Raw genomic sequence first — 20,910 nt, 5'->3', positions numbered from 1 at the left:
TTGAAACAGGATTTTGATTTGAGTGAAGAGTTTATAAATTTTATGCATTCTCCGTCTTTCTCCTTCCGTTTTGTCTTCAGTTCTGTTTAAAAATCTGCGCAGCTCTCTTGCAGTCCTAACTAGAGAAAAATGTTTAAAAGCTTTTTACAGTATTTGTTTACAGCTGTTTTGTGTGACTTCTAGTTGGCCAAACTTGAACTACTCCAGTGATTATATAAATTCACAATCTGTGTTATGAGATTTTTTTCTTTGACAACAAAATCCACTTTTTAAAAAATTGTCCCAGCTTTTTCTCCTCTAGAGGCCTTGTTTTTGTTATCCTGTTAAGCTACTCTTATGCGGATATTGCTCTAATATTAAGGGACAATGGCGTATACAGGAAGAATGTGTACACACAGTTTTCAGATTCTCTAGGTTTCTTTCCTGGATGCATCTCTCATTTCTCCCTCCACTCCTACCTTAACTATATTCCAGTAAGATGCGAGAAAAACAACAAAGTCCTTTCAAGATTGCAGAGTGCAGTGCAGGTTCAACTGTGGCAGCTAACTTTCTCCCTAGTAATTAATATTTCTGGTTTGGTTTTTGTTTTGTTGCTTTATTATTATTATTATTTTTAAAAAGCAAGAACTTGACCTTGTTTGTCTTTGTTTGTAATTTATTAGATGCTGGATCCATTGTCTTTGAGCAGTCCTGAAAACTCTGGCTCAGGAAGCTGTCCCTCACTTGACAGCCCTTTAGATGGGTAAAAATTGCTTACATTCAATATTTATCTTTATTAGATTGCATAATATATCAGTTGTAACATACAATAACTCTCCAACTACAGCTATTACTGTACTTCTTCCAGAAATTCTTCTGGAAGTTACAGAACATTTATAAAAGCTTATTGAAACTGAATTGCTACTAATGCTCAGAAAATAGAAGTAGCTTTCATTTTTTTTGTTTTATAATTTGCAATCGAAACACAAAAATTTAGACTTCAGATCCTACAAAAACATTCTTTGCATTTGCTGCCCATTCTTCTTCCCTTGTTCCCATAGCAACCTTTCCACTTATTTTTCTTAAATCTGTCAGTTAGCAAGAGGCAATGTGTACTGTGGTACATCTGGAGATCTGTTTGAATCGAGGTGTTAGGAGATTCGTGTGTTTTGAGACAGTTACTGTCCACAGTCTCTCAGCTATCGCGAGAGCCAGACAGAACGTTGACTCGTTGGTCAAGCAAATAAGTTTGAGTCCTACATTGCACAGATTGGCTGCTCGTTTATTTGGAGCTGCTGTACAGATAATACTGCTAATTAAGTAGTTTATTTAATTGGTAGAAAGGTGAAAAGTTGGAAATAATTTCCTGTGGTGATTAATCAGAGCTATAGTACTCCATAGTACTGTTTCAGTTGAGAATATGTGATTTGAGGACACAAATGATTTTTTGAACTAAGTAGTGTCTCCATTCCACAGGCAAGAAAACCATAGACATGAAAAGTATTTAGTGGTTGTGGGGTGATAGGTTGTATACACACAGTCTTTAATGTAGCTGCATAGAAGGGAAATTCTACCAAATTGCCAAATTTTTAGTTTTCTGTGGGGTAGAGGTTAGTGGAAGAAGGGGAAACAAAGCAATCTTAATTTGACTCATAATGTTTCTTCTTCAAAACTTCTTTTGCTTGTTTTTTATTTCCTTCATTTGTCACCTCTACTTAGTTTGTTTTCCTTTTTTTTTATTCAAATATTTCCAACAAAGATGTAGGTTTTGTGTCTCCATTTAGCTTCTGTTTCCCATTAGAGAAATTCTTACCAGAAAAAGGAGGACAATGTTTTGGTATGTTTATGGAAATGTACTGTAATCGGTTGCTCTGACTGGCAATCCCATCCATTCCTTTTGGTGGCTGGGAATTACATACCAACTGTAGGTAAGAAACAATGTGATCATTTAAGAACCAAAAAATTCTTCATCATTCTATAACTCAATAAAATTACCTTCTTAATCCTATGACTGTCATGGAGAGAAGAAGAAATATTTTGAGACATTAAAAGGTTCTGCAGTTCTTTGGTTAAATTTCCTCAGGAGTTTTTGTAGGCAGTGTAAGAAATTTTGCCAGTCTGTAAACTCTTCTGTTTAGCCATAACAGTACTCCTTTGGGACTTTACTGGTGATAATTCATATTTTTACTAATTTTATTGCTCATTAACAGAGTGTGTTGCTTTCTTACAACATTAAGCTCAATAAGCAAGCTTTTCCACTGCTACTGATCTTGAGTTGTTATTGATACCTACGAGATTTGATTTTCAGAATTGGGCTCTACGTTTGTAAACTGGTGCAGCACCTTGTATAGCAGTAAATTTTCATCAGTTATAAAGAATTAAAAGACAGTAAGATTAAATGTTTAAGTACTTGATTAATAGCAGTTGTTAGATGCTGTATGTTTTTACGCTTCCAGGGACAACTATCCCAAATCTCGGATGCCAAGAGCACAGAGCTATCCAGATAATCATCAGGAATTCTCAGGTAGGCAAAATCACTGGAGGTACTAGCTTTCCACAACTCTTTTTCTTGCAAATACTAGTGTTTAGAAGGGAAGTTCACATTGAAAGGTGTAATATTATGCAAACGTATTATGGTAGAAGAAAAAGCAACAAAATCCAATCCAAATGCACACACTAAAACATACAATGACATACCAGATCTTCCAAATGTTTTCTTCTAGACTGTGTGTAACACCACTGTTAGTGTGCATGGTATAACATATCTTCTTCTTTGAAAACAACGAATGATGCAGTGGATAGAGGCACACAACAGTTTGTTACACTGGACTATAATGTCCGTCCGAGTTGATGCATAACCTTGGATAATTTAATGCTGGAGTGTTGTGGTTTAACCCCAGTAGGCAGCTAAGCACCACACAGATGCTCACTCCCTCCCCATAGTGGGATGCTGAATAGAATCGGAAGGGTAGAAGTGGGAAAACTTGTGAGTTGAGATAAAGGCATAATGTGTAAAGCAAAAGCTGCACGTGCAAGCAAAGCAAAATAAGCAAATCATTATTCCAGTCAGTAGGCAGATGTTTAGCCATTTCCAGGAAAGCAGAACTTCATCACACCTAATGGTTTCATGGGAGGACAGATGCCATTACTCCAAATGTCCCCCACACTTTCTTCTCCTTTCTCCCAGCTTTTATTGCTGAGCACAACCTCACATGGTATGGGATATTCCTTTGGTCAGCTGTCCCAGCTGCGTCACTTCCCAGCCTCTTGGGCACCCCCAGTCTACTCGCTGGTGGGGCAGTGTGAGAAACGAAAAAGACTTGATGCTGTGTAAACACTGTTCAGCAGTAACTAAAACATCCCTATGTTATCAACACTGTTTTGGTCACAAATCCAAAACACAGCACCATATGAACTACTATGAAGAAAATTATCCCAGCCAAAACCGGTAAATGGAGCCTTCATTTTCTCCTACGTAAAGTGAGGATCACTTTGAAGTGCTCATGACTTCTGTAATTGAAAGCACTGTAAGTGAAAGGATGAAGGAGAACTGTGAGCTGTGCCTATAAATTAATCATCACCACTAATGTTATTTTCATACGATACTCTGGCTTGAATACAAATTGTTGTGCGTGGTTCAAGATGCAAAGCACAATGGGTAACCTTGACAGTGCTTTGAGGTGTCTCTCATGGGCATGCCCCACTGCGGAATTCTGCTGTTGAACAATAATGAGCTTCCAGTGAGTCTGAGGTGGTTTGTGGTTTTTTTGGTCTATTAGATACTTTAAGCCTTATTTTTATTTTGGTTATGAAGCTTTATCCAGATAACTGTGTGATGGTGTGTTTGGTGGTTTTGTTAAGGATTCTAGAGTGCTTGACTGATTGCACCACTTCTAAATGAGAATAAAACTAAAACTATGTATAAGAAGCATTTAGGTGGCAGAGACAAATACCAAAAAAGTTGGTAATGTCAGAAATTAGTTTGCCTTAGATAATCTTAATCTAGTTTTCTTGTGTCTGTTTGTTATGGTTTCTTTTCTACTTGCAATATTTTTTCTGGGTTTTCTTGTTTGTTTCTTTGTTTTGGTTTGTTTTGTTGTTTTTTTTCCCTGTGGGATGCTCTGGTATTTTAACAATGGGATAGCAATCATTAATTCCATATTCGATACTTACGATTTGATGTGTAACAAAAACAGAATAGTACATAGATTCAGGAAAAAGTCCATCTGGCCTGGTCTTTTCTCCAGCCACAACCAGCGGCAGGCCTCTACAGAGGAGCATGTAGTATTCCTTCCTCGGAATGTAATGCTGTTCCTCTGTGGCTTTAAGGGTTCTGCAAATGTAAGATGCTCTTCTGCAATTCTGTGGATTGTTTTTTCCTTCCACAAACTTTTCCTGTCCCTGTTTTAACTTGTATACCGTTTTTCAGTATCCACAGTATGTTGCGACAAGAAGTTGTGCAGCTCACTGTGTTTTATGAAGTAGTGTGCCTTTTGTGATTTACTTTTCTTTAATAGACCTCTTTGTCTCCCTTTGAGCTATTGCTGTTCTAGTCTGCAGAGGCCTACATTCCTTATGAAGAAGCAATTTTGTATCTTTGATCATCTCTGTACTTGTAAATCTTTTCTGGTTTTACTAAATCCTTTGAATGGAGTAGACCAAAACTTTGTTCAGTATATCTTGATGATTTATAGCATTTAATTGGCTTCTTAGCCAATACAGAGAGTTAAGCTGCTGCTTTATTGGAACTCTTGATCACAGTCCTTGCACCAGCCTACACTGAATTTCACGTGCCATTTTAGCATTCAGACTAAATACGAGCTCTTACGGGCTTTTTGTCATTCTTCTGTTGGCTTTGTTTCTCCAGATGTTTTTATCACCTCACTATTCATTGCTCTGTCCAGAGAATCCATGCATAATTAAACTGCATGAGATGTAGCCCAGATTCCTGTGGAGCTGTTGACCATTTAATCCCCTCTTACGTACTTGTCTTCTAACCAATTATTTATGCACGAGAGACTTTTCCCTTTATCTTGTGAATACTTTTCGCCTTTAATAATTTTTAAAAGAGGGCCTATTGAATGTCCTGACCATTCACCAGTTTTTTTCTTATGCCATCTTTAAATTTTATTCTTTCTAGTAGTTTCTGCCAGTTTTCCTGGTGAACTGTAATTTATCGGAATTCCTCTAGAAAATATTTTTCAAGTGGAGTAGTTAGGCATGCTGCAGTCCTCTGACGTTCTTTTAAACAAGAGGTTCCAAACCACTTGAGTGTTGAATTCTTGATCCTTTGGAACTTTTGACTGAACGTCCTCTTAGTTCTTGTCATTTGTTAGATTTATGGCTTTTGTTTTATAATCTTTTCTGCTCTGATGCTTGAAATATGTCCTCTGATATGTTCCCCCATGTTTAATTTGAATGCCTAACTGTTTAATTTCATATGCTTTTGTCACGTTTTAAAATTTGAAATGTGTCTTTTTATTTTCTAGTAGAGTACGATATTCCAATATTTGAGAAATTTGGAAAGGGGGGGACTTATCCCCGAAGATACCATATTTCATATCATCAACAGGACTACAATGACGGTAAGTGTGAGTACTGCAGGAGCTCTACTTCATTAATTCGTTTTTCTGTTAGCAAAAAGTAAAGAAGAAAATTTAGAGTGCAAAATGTTAATGAATTAAAATATTGAAGAAATGAAAAGCTTGCTTTATTTCCCCAGACTCACCTGCTAATGATCGATAGAGCTGCTGAGCAATCTTATCTCTGGTAAAGTTATAGATTACAGAACTTGTGACTCATGTGCACAGCTATGAAAGTGTTCTTCCTCTTTGTCCATGCATGAGTCATCCTTTGGCCTTTGTTACCCTTTTCTATCCAGAGTAGGTATGTCAGTTAGTTTGTCATTTCTTGTTTTGCTTAAAAAAATCCCAAATACAGTGAAGTCCCTATTAACACTTTCTCAGATTAAAGGAGTAAATAAAATTATAGAACAATAATTGAAACTGAAAAAGTAACAACTGGCTGGTGGAATCAATTGTTAGAATGCAGGGCAGTGTCTCCTGATCCGGCCACAGAACTGATTTGGATAATAATAAGATTGATGTAAATTTAACACGGTGACTTTCTGAAGGAAGGGAAGAGGAGCACTGAAGGGTTGTCTGACTTGAGGGTGTGTCAAGCACTAGTTGTGAAGTGTGAAGAGGAAACTTCTCCAAAGACCAGATGGTTTCATTTCTAGTATGGAATGAGCAAAGCAATACATGGAGTTCTGTTACAGAAATCACATAAATACCAGATTGAAGAACTGCAAGGCAGCTTTGGTCCAGGCCCTTGCTCTAAGCAAGGTTGAAGAGGCAAAGATCTGTTACACTGACTTTTAAGTAAACTAAATTGACTTTAAGAGATCCTGATTTTCTTTAGGTAATTAACTTGAAGACAGCTGATCTTATCACTTACCTTTCTCTGTGTTCTAAAACAGTTTTCCTGCAGCTGAAACTAGTAACTAGTTACTCCACTTCAGCACAGTGAAAAACTGATCACTGCCCATATGTAACAGTACATCACACAAATCTGTTTTCTTTCAGTAGTTTTCTTCTTTCAAGCATTAAGCCTTACTTCAGACAAAAGGTGTACAAGCCTCATAGTTTTTTCTGTATTCTTCTCCATTCTTGTAGTGGCCAGACCTGGATAGAGTACTCTAACTGAGGCTTTTCTCCTCACCACTTTACGTATAACATAGGATATAACTATGACTTGCTGTGTAACAGTCATGGTTAATATAGTCCAGAATGCTGCTACTTTTTCGTAGTCGCCATACTGACTGCTGTTCAGTCTGTGGTCTATTATAGTTTATCTATCCTTTCTACAAGACTGCTATCCAAGTAATTACTGTACACTTTGTGGTTTCTGCATTTGATTTCTCTTAAGTATGTATATTGTACTTACTAAATTTCATCTTGTTGGTTTCTGAATCATCTCCAACTTACTAATGTCACTTTATCTTTAAACGGACTTCCAGCTACACTCGATGTCATCTGTAATGTTTCAGTGTGTTATGCTCCATCATATATACATCAGCAGTTAAAACAGTGTTTGGAAGTGTACTGAGGGTAAACTGCTGTAGATGTCCACTTAAATTATCCCACCTGTTGAGAAATCAGTGATAACTGCTCTGAGTCTGTCTTGGGCATCTTTTGCATAGTGTTCTGGTCTTTGCAGCTAGTTAGTTTATGAGAATGTCTCAGTGAAATGGGGAAATTGGATTAGCTACATGTTACAGACCAATTACGGCTGGTTATCACCTTATCTTCCCAGGTGTTTATAAAACTGCTTAATAATCTGTTTGCATATCTGTCTTGGAATTTAAATTGGCCTGACTATTCTATAAATCCAAGTCCACTTTTTAAAGATATTTTATCTGCCTTCTTCAGTCCCCTGGGAACTTCTCCAGTGTAATACCTAATGAATCAAAAGTCCTTCAGCAATTTGAGTTCTGTAGGATGAAACTTCATCAAGCTATGCTGACCTAAAGGTGTTTGCGTTATCTAAACACATTAACACAAATTGTGTTAGTCATCTGGTTGTAATTAACCTTTTTGAAGGTCAAGGCCCTTTTTTTATTGTTATTTATTCTGATGCTGTAGCATCTATGAATTATGCATTGTTTGTTGTGGTTTTTTTTAAATAATTTTTGTGGTCTTCCTGTTGATTCCTGTTTCTTGAAAGAGTCTAGCACAGAGCCACAAAGATGATGGAGGGAGTGGAGCATCTCCCTGATGAGGAGCGGCTGAGGGAGCTGGGTCTCTTTAGCTTGGAGCAGAGGAGACTGAGGGGTGACCTCATTAATGTTTATAAATTTGTAAAGGGCGAGTGTCAGGAGGAAGGAGCCAGGCTCTTCTCTCTGATGTCAAATGACAGGACAAGGGGCAATTGGTGCAAGCTGGAGCATAGGAGGTTCAATCTGAACATGAGGAAAAACGTTTTCACTGCGAGGGCACCAGAGCACTGAACAGGCTGCCCAGAGAGGTTGTGGAGTCTCCTTCTCTGGAGACATTCAAAACTTGCCTGGACGTGTTCCTGTGTGACCTGATCTGGGTGACCCTGCTCTGGCATGGGGGTTGGACTGGATGAGCTTTCGAGGTCCCTTCCAACTCCTAATGTTCTGTGATTCTGTGATTCCATGTGTAGGTCATTCTCTGCATTCAGCTCTTACTAGTTTATGGGATGAAGATGCTAGCCTGTGCACCACTGGAATGTAAATGTATCTTTCACTTTCCTATTTCTCAGAAATTTAGTCTTTACACCTTAATAAAGCAATAAATGTAGAGGCCAAAGCATTTTCCTTTCTCCTCTCACAGCCCTCCAGGTTTCTGAAGCATGTCGGTTACATTGCAGAAGAGTTCCAACATTTGGTTCCAAGTTTGGTCACTTAAGCGTCAATAAGTTTTTGATAGTCTTATCCCTACCGATATCTGTAATGAATATTTGGGTTTTTTCCCAGGTGGAAAGTTATATCAGTAAGCTTCATGATCATTATATCATATTATTTGCTGTGGAAGATTTGAACTATGTTGTGTGGAATTCAAAGTATTTGCATACGTACATTGCATAGTCGTTATTTTTTTTGCTAACATCAGTATTCTTTGTATGTCGTTGAAGGTCGTAAAACTTTTCCAAGAGCCAGAAGGACTCAGGGGAACAGCTTCCGATCACCAGTTAGTTTCAGTCCTACTGATCATTCGCTGAGCACCAGCAGCGGGAGCAGCGTCTTTACGCCAGAATACGAAGATAATCGGATGAGGAGGAGGGGAAGTGACATAGACAATCCTACCTTGTCAGTCATGGACATCAGCCCACCCAGTCGTTGTAAGTTAGGGCATTTTGTGAACTCCATTGTAAAACTCTGAAGCTTTCAAATATTTCACGTCAAAAGTAAGCATGTTATCAAAAATACCTGGAACTGAATAATATGTTTCTATATCTTTAATATGAAAAAGTCAGGACTCTATGCTCATAATTTTTTTCATTGCTCACTGTGCCAACCTTCATGCAGGTTTTTCACATGGAATTTGCAGCTGTGATAAGAAAACACTGTAAAAATGTTTTTGACCATTTGTTAGGTGCCTGAGGACCCAAGAAAGGTTATGCAGGTCACAGTTACTGTTTATTTTTGCAGATGTTGGTCAAGTTTTCTGATAAATGATAAACCTTAAGTGGTACTGTTTTATATCTGTGGTGGCATTTCAGAAGCAAATATACTTTGTGATGACTTCTGTAGCTCTGGTGCATTTTAATCATGCTTCAGTTGTTTTTGAAATAATGTTACTAAGTTTGTATACCATGCTTTTTCAGTTTTTCAGATCAGCTGTTTCTAGTTAAGGATGCCTATCTCTACCACAAATTATTTTGTGAATAAATTTAAGTAGCTTCTGTTTTTCATCTTACAGGAAGTTTCCTTGATCTCTGTAACTTACGTGGGGAGGTTTAGGACGCACAGCCTCTGTTGTTGAAAAATGTACTCTTTTAAAACAATATTTTCTGTGTATTCCAGTTTTTCTTGATCAGCTGAATAACAAGGTCATTTGAAAACCAAAACATGCTTATATTTTCAGCACCACGAGCTCCAACTAACTGGAGACTTGGTAAACTGCTGGGTCAAGGTGCATTTGGCAGAGTATACCTGTGTTACGATGCTGATACCGGAAGAGAACTGGCTGTTAAACAAGTTCAGTTTGATCCTGATAGTCCAGAAACCAGCAAGGTAAGTAGTACCAAAGACATAGTTTGTAAAAGGTTTCTGCTGAAGTGTTGTGTCCTGGACTAGATGGATGTTCCTTTCCTTGAACAGGATGATGTTTTAAAATGTGTTGTGTTTTCATGTCCTTGTTAGGAATCCTGTTTTGTTAGTACCTCAGAGAGTTAGTTTGGTCAATCTGACTTCAGTGTTATATCCCATTTTTTAATTTTCAGACACATGCAGTGAACTTCATGTGGTGTAGTCTCAGTCTAACAGTAAACAATCCATTATGAATTGTGCTCTGAAACAGATATTTATTTATATTTATAGGAATTAGAACAAATTCCATTTATAAACAGAATAATCTGTACTAATTTAAGTGTTCCTGAAAATAAATTCTCAAGGATATTTTGCTTGGCTATGAAGACAGTTTGAGATTCTTATCTTTGTGGGAGGAGGAGTTGTTTGTTGTTTTGGGGTTTTTTAGAGCTTTGGGCATCAGGATTAGCTACTGTTATTCACTGTATTTCTCTTTGAAGAGCAAAAGTTTCATTATCAGTTTATTTTCTCTCTCTAAAATTGAACTTGTCCTTTAAAAACTGGACTCTTGAGCAGAGAAACTATTTAAAAGTAGCAATGATCTTCTGTTTCTTTTTTCCCAAACTGTACTTGCTGCTTTTTACAGGATGGGAAAAGAATTATTACTTTTCCTGCATTAGAACTGTGTTCTGCACTGTGGGGAGCAAGGCCAGAGAAAAAATGGGTGTAAGCGTGGTTGCAGAATTGAGTGGCTGCCAGTTATAGTTGCTGCTACTAGGGATGTAGGATCAAGGAAGAAAGCCAAGAATCATTTGTGCTGTAGATTTCTAGAGTATTTGTTGTTGCTACTTCTTTAAAATGTAAGAAAACAACTGATCATGCTTTGGAACTGTTAAATATAAAGTACTGTAGCCTCTCCTGTAGCAATAGATATTACTTCACTTGCCATAGCATTTCGTAATGTGTGGCTCTGTGTCAAAAAATCTGGGTTCTTTCTACCCTCAGAAGTGTTAGAAAGTGTTAGTTCCTCACATCTGGAATAGTCTGTGACTGATAAAAAGTAAGTTTTGATCAAAGACTCCTAGGTGAAAAGTGGAAGCCAGTCAAGTTTGAATTTTGTGGGTTAGTCTTTTTCCAGCATCTTGCTATAAAGTCTGTTTCAAAATATCTTGCTCCCTGTTTACAGAATTTTAAGTATTTCAGATAGCTCTAGAAGAAGCACCACATGTGTTAATGTTTTTCTTTAGTATTTCATTACTACAATATTACATTGTCCTCAAAGGTGTTTTTAAAGTATCGTCTGTTATCCTGGAAATGTTAAGAACTAATGCTAATTATTTCACTCAGACTTAAAGAATTATTTTTTACCCAGTTGGAGGCTTGTGACACGTTGAATGATGATCACTGGCTTTGTGCACATAAATAAGAGAAACGATGAAATAACAGCAAAATAATTCCAAAGTAAATTTACAGAAAAGCCATAGGTTTTTTACTTTCCTCAATCTAATAGCAATGTTTTCTTGTTATAAAATCTATAAACTTTGAATTAGCTACAAGAGTATTTTGTTACTTAGTTTTCATAACCCTTCAATGTGTACCTACCGTCCTGCTTTGAAAGAATCCTGATCCAAAACATTACTGTTATCTCATCAAGCATGGTACATCTTGTCTGTTCTTTTCCTTTTAGGAAGTAAATGCACTTGAATGTGAGATTCAGTTGCTGAAAAACCTGCTGCATGAAAGAATTGTCCAGTATTACGGCTTCTTGAGAGATCCACCAGAGAGAACACTCTCGATATTCATGGAATATATGCCTGGGGTAAGCAAGAGAGCCAGTCCAACCACTCCAACCTATGCAGTGTGCTTAGCACTCAAGTAGACAGCTTTTGCAGAAGTGCACACACTTATTAAAGAAATGTCCAAGTTAAAACAGTAGCTGAAGTTGGCTGCTGACGGGAGCGTACAGCAGCCTTGCTTTCTTCACTGCTTGACTGGCTTTTCAAAATTAGTGGTTTGTACAAAAGTTGATTTTGTTATAAGAAGTGCCTGGCAGTGTCTTTGAAAAGACAATATTATCATCAGGAAACACTTGAATCTTCCCAAATTTTAGTATTCCTTTCTAAAGGACATCAGCTTGTGCTGTTGTGTAGTCATCATCTCGCGTGCTCAGTTATTTTGAGAAAACAAAAAGTAGCTAAGATGGCTGTGGGAATAATTGCATGCAGAAAATAACCTTAGTGCTTGCTTTTTTTGCGACACATAGGTGCATGCTGAACTGTTCTACTGTTTTGTTAAGAAGTATTATAAAATCAGAAAACAGTAGATTTTCATTTTCTCACCAAGTGGGGTCAGCAGAGCTAAATAAAATGAGCTCCTGTAAAATCATAGGCTTGGTATTTCTTAACAGTGACAGCATTCTACTGTGAGACTCCACAGAAGAAAAACACTGGTTGTGTTTTGTCATTGTTGTTGTTTGTGGTGGAGGTTTTGTTTGTTTGGGTTTTTTTGATGCTTTTGTTGATTTTTATTATTTTAAGTGACTTCTGGGCTGTGTTTTGGGAAGCCTATTGTATTATTGAGATTCAGACAACAGTGTCACAGAAATAATCTTGTCAGTTTATAACTCTGTGTGCAAAACCAGGTTATACAGAAATAGTTACTAAACCATGTTTTTTTAATCTAATGTAATTTTAAGCCAAAACTTACTTACCTTTTAATTTTTACATAAAGCACAATCCTCCTGCATGTGGTAGTCTTTTCTTGATGACCTATTTTCTTCCTGGACTATAAACTAACCAGGTGTTTTGTCCAACTCGAGTATCGCCATTTAACCATCAGACAGTTGAGAGCGTTGTTTTAGTGAAGGTACCGCTGTTCTCTTCTTCTGTCCATCACAGTGGAACTGTTCAGCTGCTTGACAGTTTTAAAGTTAATAGCCTAACATTACAGTGTATGACTTCTCTGTCCAGCTTCTTCTAGGTTGAAGTTTGTATTTTTCTTGGTGAAGGTAAACTATACCTGTGCTTTTAAGTTGATATCAACAAGTACTGCAACTTTAAACGTCTGCCTTTCAGGCATAAACGTCACTGGAGTTCAACTGTAGTATTAGCTCTCATGATTCTGGAAATGTTACAGTGTGTTATACTTTTTGTTTGCCATAGGGTTCCATCAAAGACCAATTGAAATCGTACGGAGCACTCACAGAGAATGTGACTCGTAAATATACGCGGCAGATTTTGGAAGGAGTTCACTATTTGCACAGTAATATGATTGTCCATCGAGATATTAAAGGTACTGATAGTTCTGTGCACAGCTCAGTGCTCTTTGCTGCAAATTTTTTTCTGGTCTTGTGTGAAGCTGAATGTAATTAAGTTTGAAATGCCAAAATACTGACTTAAAATCAGTGAGATTGCTTTCCATCATTTGTTCTTCTCACTGTTGGAACCTGAGGCTGGAAGAACAAGCATCGTTGTGATGTTCTAGCAGACTTCTGAAAATGTTTCCATAGTCTGTCTGCAACAGAATCATGATGAATTTATTTCTGATTTTATTTTACTATTAATAGTTTTGAATATATCAAAGGATGATGTCATTACATATAGATAGAATGTCCAGAGGAAAGCACTATGACTCAAAAGTTTATTGTTAGAGTTTTGTTTCTATCTGTTATATAGAAATTACCCAGCACTTCACTGGTACTGGAAATGACTGGCAGAGGTGACTTGCCTGATTAAATGACTTGAGACTTCTTCCATTTTACTGCCAGGAAACCTGAGGAAACAGTCATGTTTACTTTTGCAGATAGATACAGGTGACTTGCAAGTGCTATGTAGGCCAATTACAAATACATAGGAAGACGGTGATGTGCAAACAGGGGTGTTGAACACAGCGCTGTTGCATTCCCTTTTACCACTTTCCTGTTGCTTTGTATCAATAGTGTTTTGTTCCCAAAAGGCTGAGATACACAGTCAGTTTGTACATGCTTATGCAGATAAGTGTTCTGAACAAATCTGTAGCATAGTTTAAGGTTTTGCTTTAATACAGGATGAAAACACTTTCAGTTGTATAGAAACTTCTTTTCCATTTGTTTTAATTTCCCTTTTATAGCACAGTCCTTATTGTGTCAGGAAGGCTTTACAAAGTAAAGGCATTTCCAGGAAAAGGCTTAGGATGCAAACCAACCTGAACAATTCATTATCTTCTGAACCTCAGAATAGAGTAATAGGAATGAGCAGAGAAAGTAAATTCTCTGGCTTGAAATACCAGGCTGATCTTGCATTGTATCACTGAACCCAAACTTCAGTTATTATTTTCCACACCAAAATGTTGATGGGCCTTTCATGAATGTAACGTCGTGTTGTTCCCCTCCTTCCAGGAGCAAATATTCTGCGAGATTCAGCAGGCAATGTGAAGCTCGGTGACTTTGGTGCCAGCAAACGACTGCAGACTATCTGTCTCTCTGGTACAGGAATGAAGTCTGTCACAGGAACTCCATACTGGATGAGTCCAGAAGTTATTAGTGGAGAAGGGTATGGCAGAAAAGCAGATATCTGGTATGTTTAAAAAAAAATCTACTGAAAGGTGTCATTTCAGAATGGGCTCTTTTTCAGCAGAGTGCTGGTGTTCATTGTCTGAAATTGGAGTGTTTCATTCAGCAGATTAAGCTGAAGGTGGCAAGTGTGAGCACTGATAGTGGTATTTGGAGAGTACACTGAAATTGGGAACTTTTTCATTTGGCAATTCATCAGCCCATTGATTTAGGGGTTGTAAGAGAATCCTTTGAACTGACCCTGCATGAAGTTAGGAACACCAGACAGCAAATCCTGGACAGTTACTGATTGAAAGTAACATGTGAAGCTTTGAAACACCAGTTAAGTGTATGTCCTGTAATCACTGAAATAACTTTGATGCAAGGCAGAAAATTAAATGCTAATCCTTTTAAAGATGAGCGTATAAGAATGAATTAGCCAGACTTCAATGTGAGGTATCAAAACATAATTTTGTTTAGGTTGTTAATTAAGAATGAAGAGGAAAAGGTAGATTTCAGAAATGGAAGTTTGTGATGCGCTGTGTAATTTGACATAGTCCAACATAGCTCTGGCCCAATGGACACATGAGTTTAGTGATTAGGCTCCTTGCACTCGGGTGATCTGTGAAAACACAGAATCATGGGTAGACAACAGGAGATATGTAGGAGTAGTAACACTTTGTGTGTTTAAAAAGGAACCACGTTAGATCTAACCAAAGGCAAGACTTTTAATGTCAGGGAAATTAATTTAGCCTACTTCAGATCACGTAGTAATTATTCTGCTATACTTGAATAACAGAACAGCATTAGAGACTTCAGGCACTTGACTTGTTCAACTTTGAGGTATTTTTATCAAATACTTTGTACAAGTATTTGTACCATTTGTACCACATTTAATGTATGTTTTTTGATGGAGAAAATCCTGGTTAGAACTAAGAAAAAGTACTGAAGTTGAACTTCTGTCATTCATTAAATCCTTACTGTGCAAAGCAATTCACCTCTGTCTAACCATAAAATGTCTTGCAAGCATCTTGAAAACCCATAAAACTTCCTAAAAATTGGGGAATTATTCCAGCCTATCCATTTTGCAGTGTCACTCACTTGTTATTGGAAGAGGCAGATCTTGCAAGACTTATGGAACAAAGTTTTTCTGGCCATTTGCATGCCCTGCCACCTTCCTAAATCCTTTAAACTTAATCTTTCTTTACAAAGAGAGTTTAGGATCTTAAATTTTTGATTGGCAATCTAAGTACATTTTAAGTATTCTTACCTAAAAGAGGAAAATACCACTGAATTACAGTTTTAAACTTTTTAACTTCCGTGTGATGTGTTTGTATTATTCATTGCTGATAACCGGTGCATCTCTAATGAGCTAGCAAAATATGCAGTTTACTCTCACTTAAAGCACTCTTGTTGCTTTGCATTTCCATTAAGCCTTAAAAAGCAAGAAAGCTTTCAAGTGCACTCAAATCCTGCAGGTGTCTGAAGAGCTGGGGTACCAGGGTTGTGCAGTGCTCGTGGCCTGCACCAGCCTGCTGAGCACTGAGCAGTGGCAATGCCATGAGGTGCTGGTATCGCCTAGAGAAATTATTGGTTATCTCTTCACTGAGGTAGTGGCTTTTGGCGCAGTGAAGTAATACAGTGAAGGTGTAGGTAGTGATTTGTGTAACTGAGATAAAGCATATAGCTGTACCTGTGATCTTCTTAAGCACCTGTTTTCTGTTGAAATTGCTCCGTAGAGTTCAGTGAACACTGTGTATCTGTGGTATTTTAGTAGCTCTCTGCTATTTGTTGTTTTCCTGGAAGGGCATGACTCTGTTGTAACCTGCTGTTTCACTTCTGCCTCTGTTTCAGGAGCGTAGGTTGTACAGTGGTAGAAATGCTCACTGAGAAGCCCCCGTGGGCAGAGTTCGAAGCAATGGCTGCCATCTTTAAAATTGCCACCCAGCCAACCAACCCCCAGCTGCCACCTCACGTGTCCGACCATGCTCGGGATTTCTTGAAACGGATTTTTATCGAGGCCAAGCTGCGACCGTTTGCAGATGAACTGCTAAGACACACGTTTGCACACTATCACTAACAGCCTGCCTCAACTCAGCTTGCGTCTACTGCATTTATTTTCTATTTGACTGCACTTTTATTTTTTACAAAAAGGAGAAAAAAGACAAGAGAGAGAATATTCTCTTGAATCTTTGTTTCACTTAGATTGTAAACAATCTAAATTTTGTATCTAAAATGAGAATCTTCTCTCCCCCGCTCCCACCAGGACTAGAACTTTTTGTTTCTATAATGTACTGATGTGGTTCATGTAGATAAAGCACTTTAGTACATATTTGTTCCTTATTTAAAGGGGAAAAAAAAAAAGACAAATGCTTGGACAGTCAGGAACTGTGAGACTTTTTCTGACACCGCTGACTGACTCAGGGTGCAGGGAAAAATAGACATGCAGCTAAAAGACAAGAAGGTGACTTCTCTGTGATTGTTCTTTACATTGTAGGTACTTGCGGCAGAGAGTTCTACGTTCTTCTTATGTTGTAGCATTTTAATCAGTTTCTGAATTTTGAAGTTGAAGCTGGAACATGCTGTTCTGAGAGTAAATGTTAAAGCTGGAAGAACTTGGAACTCTTTGTGCAGCAGCGTGTCTAAACGGTACTTCTATGTGACCAAAAGAAAATATCAAAAAAGAACTCAACACTGTTGTACTAGTTAGAAGTTTTGGTGTAGAACTATTGTATTATCTTAATAGGAAAATAATTACTGGTAAACATATTGTGGACCCAGACTCCTAGGAACTACTATACTGCAGGGGGAAAATTTCCATAATAGACAAGGGTCAGCTGTTGGATGTAAATATTTGGGAGAATGCCTCCTGCTGTATCTGCCAAAGAGAACCTCTGTCGCATAAGCTTGGAGGGAGACGGTTATCTTAGATAAGAAAAAATAGTGATGCTGAGAGTGGATTCTCCTCCACAATCCCATGAATGGCTGGGGGGAAGGGGAGTGACTAGTCCTTGTGCAGTATATAAGTTACTTGATTCAGAATTAGCTATAAGAAACAATGTTTTCACAGCTGTTGAGAGGCGCTAGGATGGAATGTATGTCAACATCAAGTGCCTGAATAATACAAAATTCTTCTCGTTATGCACTATAAAAATGGTTTTAGTAACACAGTTCAGTCATCTAGGATGTGCTGAAAATTCCTGAGGTAAACATCTTTTGACACCAGGAATAACTCACTGAGAAAGATAAGGCTCTAGTTATATTTTTAGTGATGTAACAGCAATGAATCCACATGAACGAGGAGGCACAGCACAAAAGATTGTATGATTGTGAGTGGGCCAAAAGTGCAAAGAGAGCTAGCATTTCAATTACATGAGCGGGATTACTCCAGTGTGATAATCCAGATGATTGGTGTTGGTCAGGTTTCCAACTGTCATAAAACATATGTTAATAACTTTTTCCACTTCTGAAAGAGAATAATAAAAGAACAAAAGTAAAATCTGAAATAACTGCTTCTCAATTGAGAAGTCCAGGTCCTGATAGGTGTAGTGAATAACTGACTTTTCACAACGGAAAAGTCAAGCTGTCATATTTTTGTAGAACAACACAAATAATTTGAGAGGGCATTTGGAAATAAACTGTTGGACTACAGAACTGAAATAACACATACTGTTTTGGATGATTCATTGCTTGCTTCTGTTACTTTGTAAAGGCAGAGTGGGCTGATACTGTGAACCTTGCCCACTCTGACAAGACTCAATCTATTTTGCATCTTTAGGGGACTGTCAGAATTACGAAGTGCATGGAAACAGAAGAGTAAGCTTACCCATTCCCATGGTGGTTCACTCGTGAGATTTCTGAATTTATTCTGCAAACTTCCAAGTTTTGTACCAGAGCATAAGCAGGAGTATAGATGTATCCTAATCACTATACCTGTAGTAGAGTAAGAACTGTTTTATTTGAGGCCATCACTCCTGAGACTGCGAGTGATGGCTTCTTTGATTTATGTATTTTACCCAGCTTAGAATTTTCTCGGTCAGGGTACACAGCTGTGCGAGGTTTTCTGAGCGTAAGAACCAGTCAGACCAGGGAGAGTTTAGAAGGCTGCAAGGAAAGTCAGCTTGTACTGACCTTCTCTTGTTTGTTTCTTGCTTCTCTATTACTAGATAAAAGTTATGAAAGCAGCGTTTGAGAAGAATTGGTACATACTCTCTTGTAAAGAACCTTTGCTTTATAAGTAAAATTTAGTGACAGCAGGGATGGGGAAGTTTCATGTAGAGCCTAATAGTTAATGTAGGTAGTTTAAAGATCATTTAATTGAAGTGATTGTTTTCAAACAGATTAAGAAGGTACCAAAAACCAAGATGAAAATGTATATAAAAATGAGTAGTGGACAGTGATATCTGAAAAGGTAAGGACATTTCATATTACCAAAAAAGGACATCAAAGGGAAAATGTAACCAGGTTTATCTGTAGCATTCATGATATTTAAATATGCTATTCTAAAAAGAAGCTGCACTCTCTGAAGCTTGAAAAATGTTCAGAATCTAGTTTTCTGATAACGTGTCCTCTTTGTGAGACACTCCTGGCTCATGTCTATTGCAATATCACTTCCTCATTGTGATTTTTAATTACTGAATAATCATGTTTGCTGCTTTTGTGCCTTTTCTAAAAAACGGCATTCAGTCATGACAATGGTAAAGCATTTCGGAGGAAAAAAAGAGTTTGCAGAATGCATTGTCCTTAATTTCTTTGACATATCAGAAAGCTGCCAACGTGTAAAGACAGTGCTTCTTAAATGAAGATATTTGTCAGTCCAGTGATTCTGGTAAAATTTTAATTTAACCAAGATTAGGCTTGAGCTATTTTGTTTTTTCCAGTCTGTGGAGAATTTGACTCTGATATAAATACTTTACAGTATATTAGATGGTTATTAACGTAAATGTTTTGAGCTATAAATGATTATGAAGGTAAATCAGACTTTTACCAAAAGGTTAGCTAAAATGTATCCTCTATTGGGGTAATGCATCAAAACAAGCAGCATTAAATAATGTCGTACTCGTGTACACAGAGCCTGTGAAACACTTCCATTGACTGTGTCCTCATCATGAACAAAGCTAGAGTCTAGAATTTGAGTAGGCAGCATGGAACTGCTGCCCACAGCTCTGCTGGAGGGGGGTTGTGGAGGAGGGCTGCAGAGCCAAGATCTCTGCTCACAACTTCTGATACCTTACTAACAAGAATACCAGCATCTTAGAATTACAAATTATTCTTAATTGCTGAATACAATTACTGGGAAGTGCCAGTGAACACAAGACTGTTGCAGGGGTGTTTTGCTTTTCTGTAAATGCCATGATGAAGCCATGTTCTCAAAAAGCGAGGAATGGGATTCACAGTGAGTATGCACATTTTCAAAGGACTGACTTACCTGCTGATGAATTTTAGTGTTCTGTCTGTTGCACATCTTAAGTAACAAGTTAAGCTACTTCTGTAGTATGGTTGTAATGGTGTAACTGACAGTGCCGTTAGTGTGACTGAAAGTTTCAGTTGTGTTAGACTAAGTTGGTTTTAGTTTGGGTGATAGAAGTAGCCATGCAAAGACTTAAAAGGTGTGGATCTAATAATGGCAGAGTTAAATCTACACAGACTTTTTTCTTGACAGTTTAAATATAGTCTTAAAATTTAAAATCGATTTACAATTCCGTTTGTAGCTAAACAGTCCTTTCAGTGTAACAGAATGGAAAGTGGTTGGTTGGTTTTTTTAGCTAGTGCCTTTTTATCTGTATGCCTTAATTTTGTTCCGATTTGAACACCATATTGAAATACGTCGTACAATTCGGTGTCACCAAAACAGTCAGACTATGGGTTTTTTCAAAGTGCCCAAACCAGAGTTCACTTGACTGCATTGAAAAGTGTGCTTTAGTTCTAATCCGCAGCAGACATTTACACTGAGAATTTTAAGTGATTTTTGGAGCACTTCCCAAAGGCTTCCTATGCTGATAGAGGTTTTGGATTTGCATTGTGGAGATTGTGTGCTGATGCACATACCAGAAAAAGGACTTCTCTACACTCACTGAAATGCCATTAGTCAAGATTTAGCTTCCTAGCTCTGGGTCCCAGACTCTGCATTTACTGCAGAGACTGCAGCAGAGTTCTTCATGGACTTGAAATTACAGCCGGTCCATCTATAAACATGGTACTGTATTAAGAGCTGTTTACTGTCAGTACACAGGAATATGATGTGTCTAAGCAAATCAACAGATTTCTCAGTGAAGTTAGCATTGTGGCCATTAAATTATTTCCTGAATCTTTCGGATCATCCTGATCCTGCTGTTGTCTTGCCTGAAAGCCTCACAGCGCCTGTAGGTGCAGTGCAGTAGAGCACAGAAAGCTGTTCCTTGGGACAGCATAGAGCAGTGTCTAACTGCAGCTTCAGAGACCTCAGCAAAGTGGTCAGGTCTCCAGTTACTTATAACCAATTTTGTGCTTTTTTAATCTTGAAAGTCTCTGTCATGCATATAGAAAAGCATAATTTGTGTGCTTGAATAAGTCCCTATGGTGTTTCTGGAAAAGCAAAAGTATTACTGCCAGTATCGTGTCTTCTTGCTGGTAACTTGCTGTCTTG

General features: G+C 37.8%; 1 protein-coding gene across 1 annotated transcript; it reads left to right on the top strand.

The window, feature by feature from the left end:
- The first annotated feature begins 654 nt into the window (after window positions 1–654).
- Window positions 655–16,432, top strand: MAP3K2 (mitogen-activated protein kinase kinase kinase 2). The gene is made up of 9 exons (XM_010189347.1): window positions 655–742; window positions 2,436–2,503; window positions 5,469–5,564; window positions 8,641–8,847; window positions 9,594–9,742; window positions 11,445–11,576; window positions 12,919–13,048; window positions 14,133–14,310; window positions 16,140–16,432. Exons 1-9 carry the CDS (start codon window positions 663–665, stop codon window positions 16,363–16,365), a joined length of 1,266 nt encoding a protein of 421 aa, XP_010187649.1. The 5' UTR covers window positions 655–662; the 3' UTR covers window positions 16,366–16,432.
- The last annotated feature ends 4,478 nt before the right edge of the window (window positions 16,433–20,910 follow it).

The sequence above is a fragment of the Mesitornis unicolor genome, unplaced genomic scaffold (genome assembly GCF_000695765.1).
Source record: "Mesitornis unicolor isolate BGI_N332 unplaced genomic scaffold, ASM69576v1 scaffold37107, whole genome shotgun sequence".
Taxonomy (NCBI): domain Eukaryota; kingdom Metazoa; phylum Chordata; class Aves; order Mesitornithiformes; family Mesitornithidae; genus Mesitornis; species Mesitornis unicolor.
The sequence above is the reverse complement of the archived record's forward strand: the minus strand, read 5'-3'. Positions and strand labels throughout refer to the sequence as shown.

Excerpts from the sequence above, each read along its gene's own strand:
- MAP3K2 (XM_010189347.1), top strand. The coding sequence starts at position 663 with ATGCTGGATCCATTGTCTTTGAGCAGTCCTGAAAACTCTGGCTCAGGA. Across the intron at positions 8,848-9,593 it reads CATCAGCCCACCCAGTCGTT|CACCACGAGCTCCAACTAAC; the intron begins GTAAGTTAGGGC and ends TTATATTTTCAG. Across the intron at positions 11,577-12,918 it reads TCATGGAATATATGCCTGGG|GGTTCCATCAAAGACCAATT; the intron begins GTAAGCAAGAGA and ends TGTTTGCCATAG.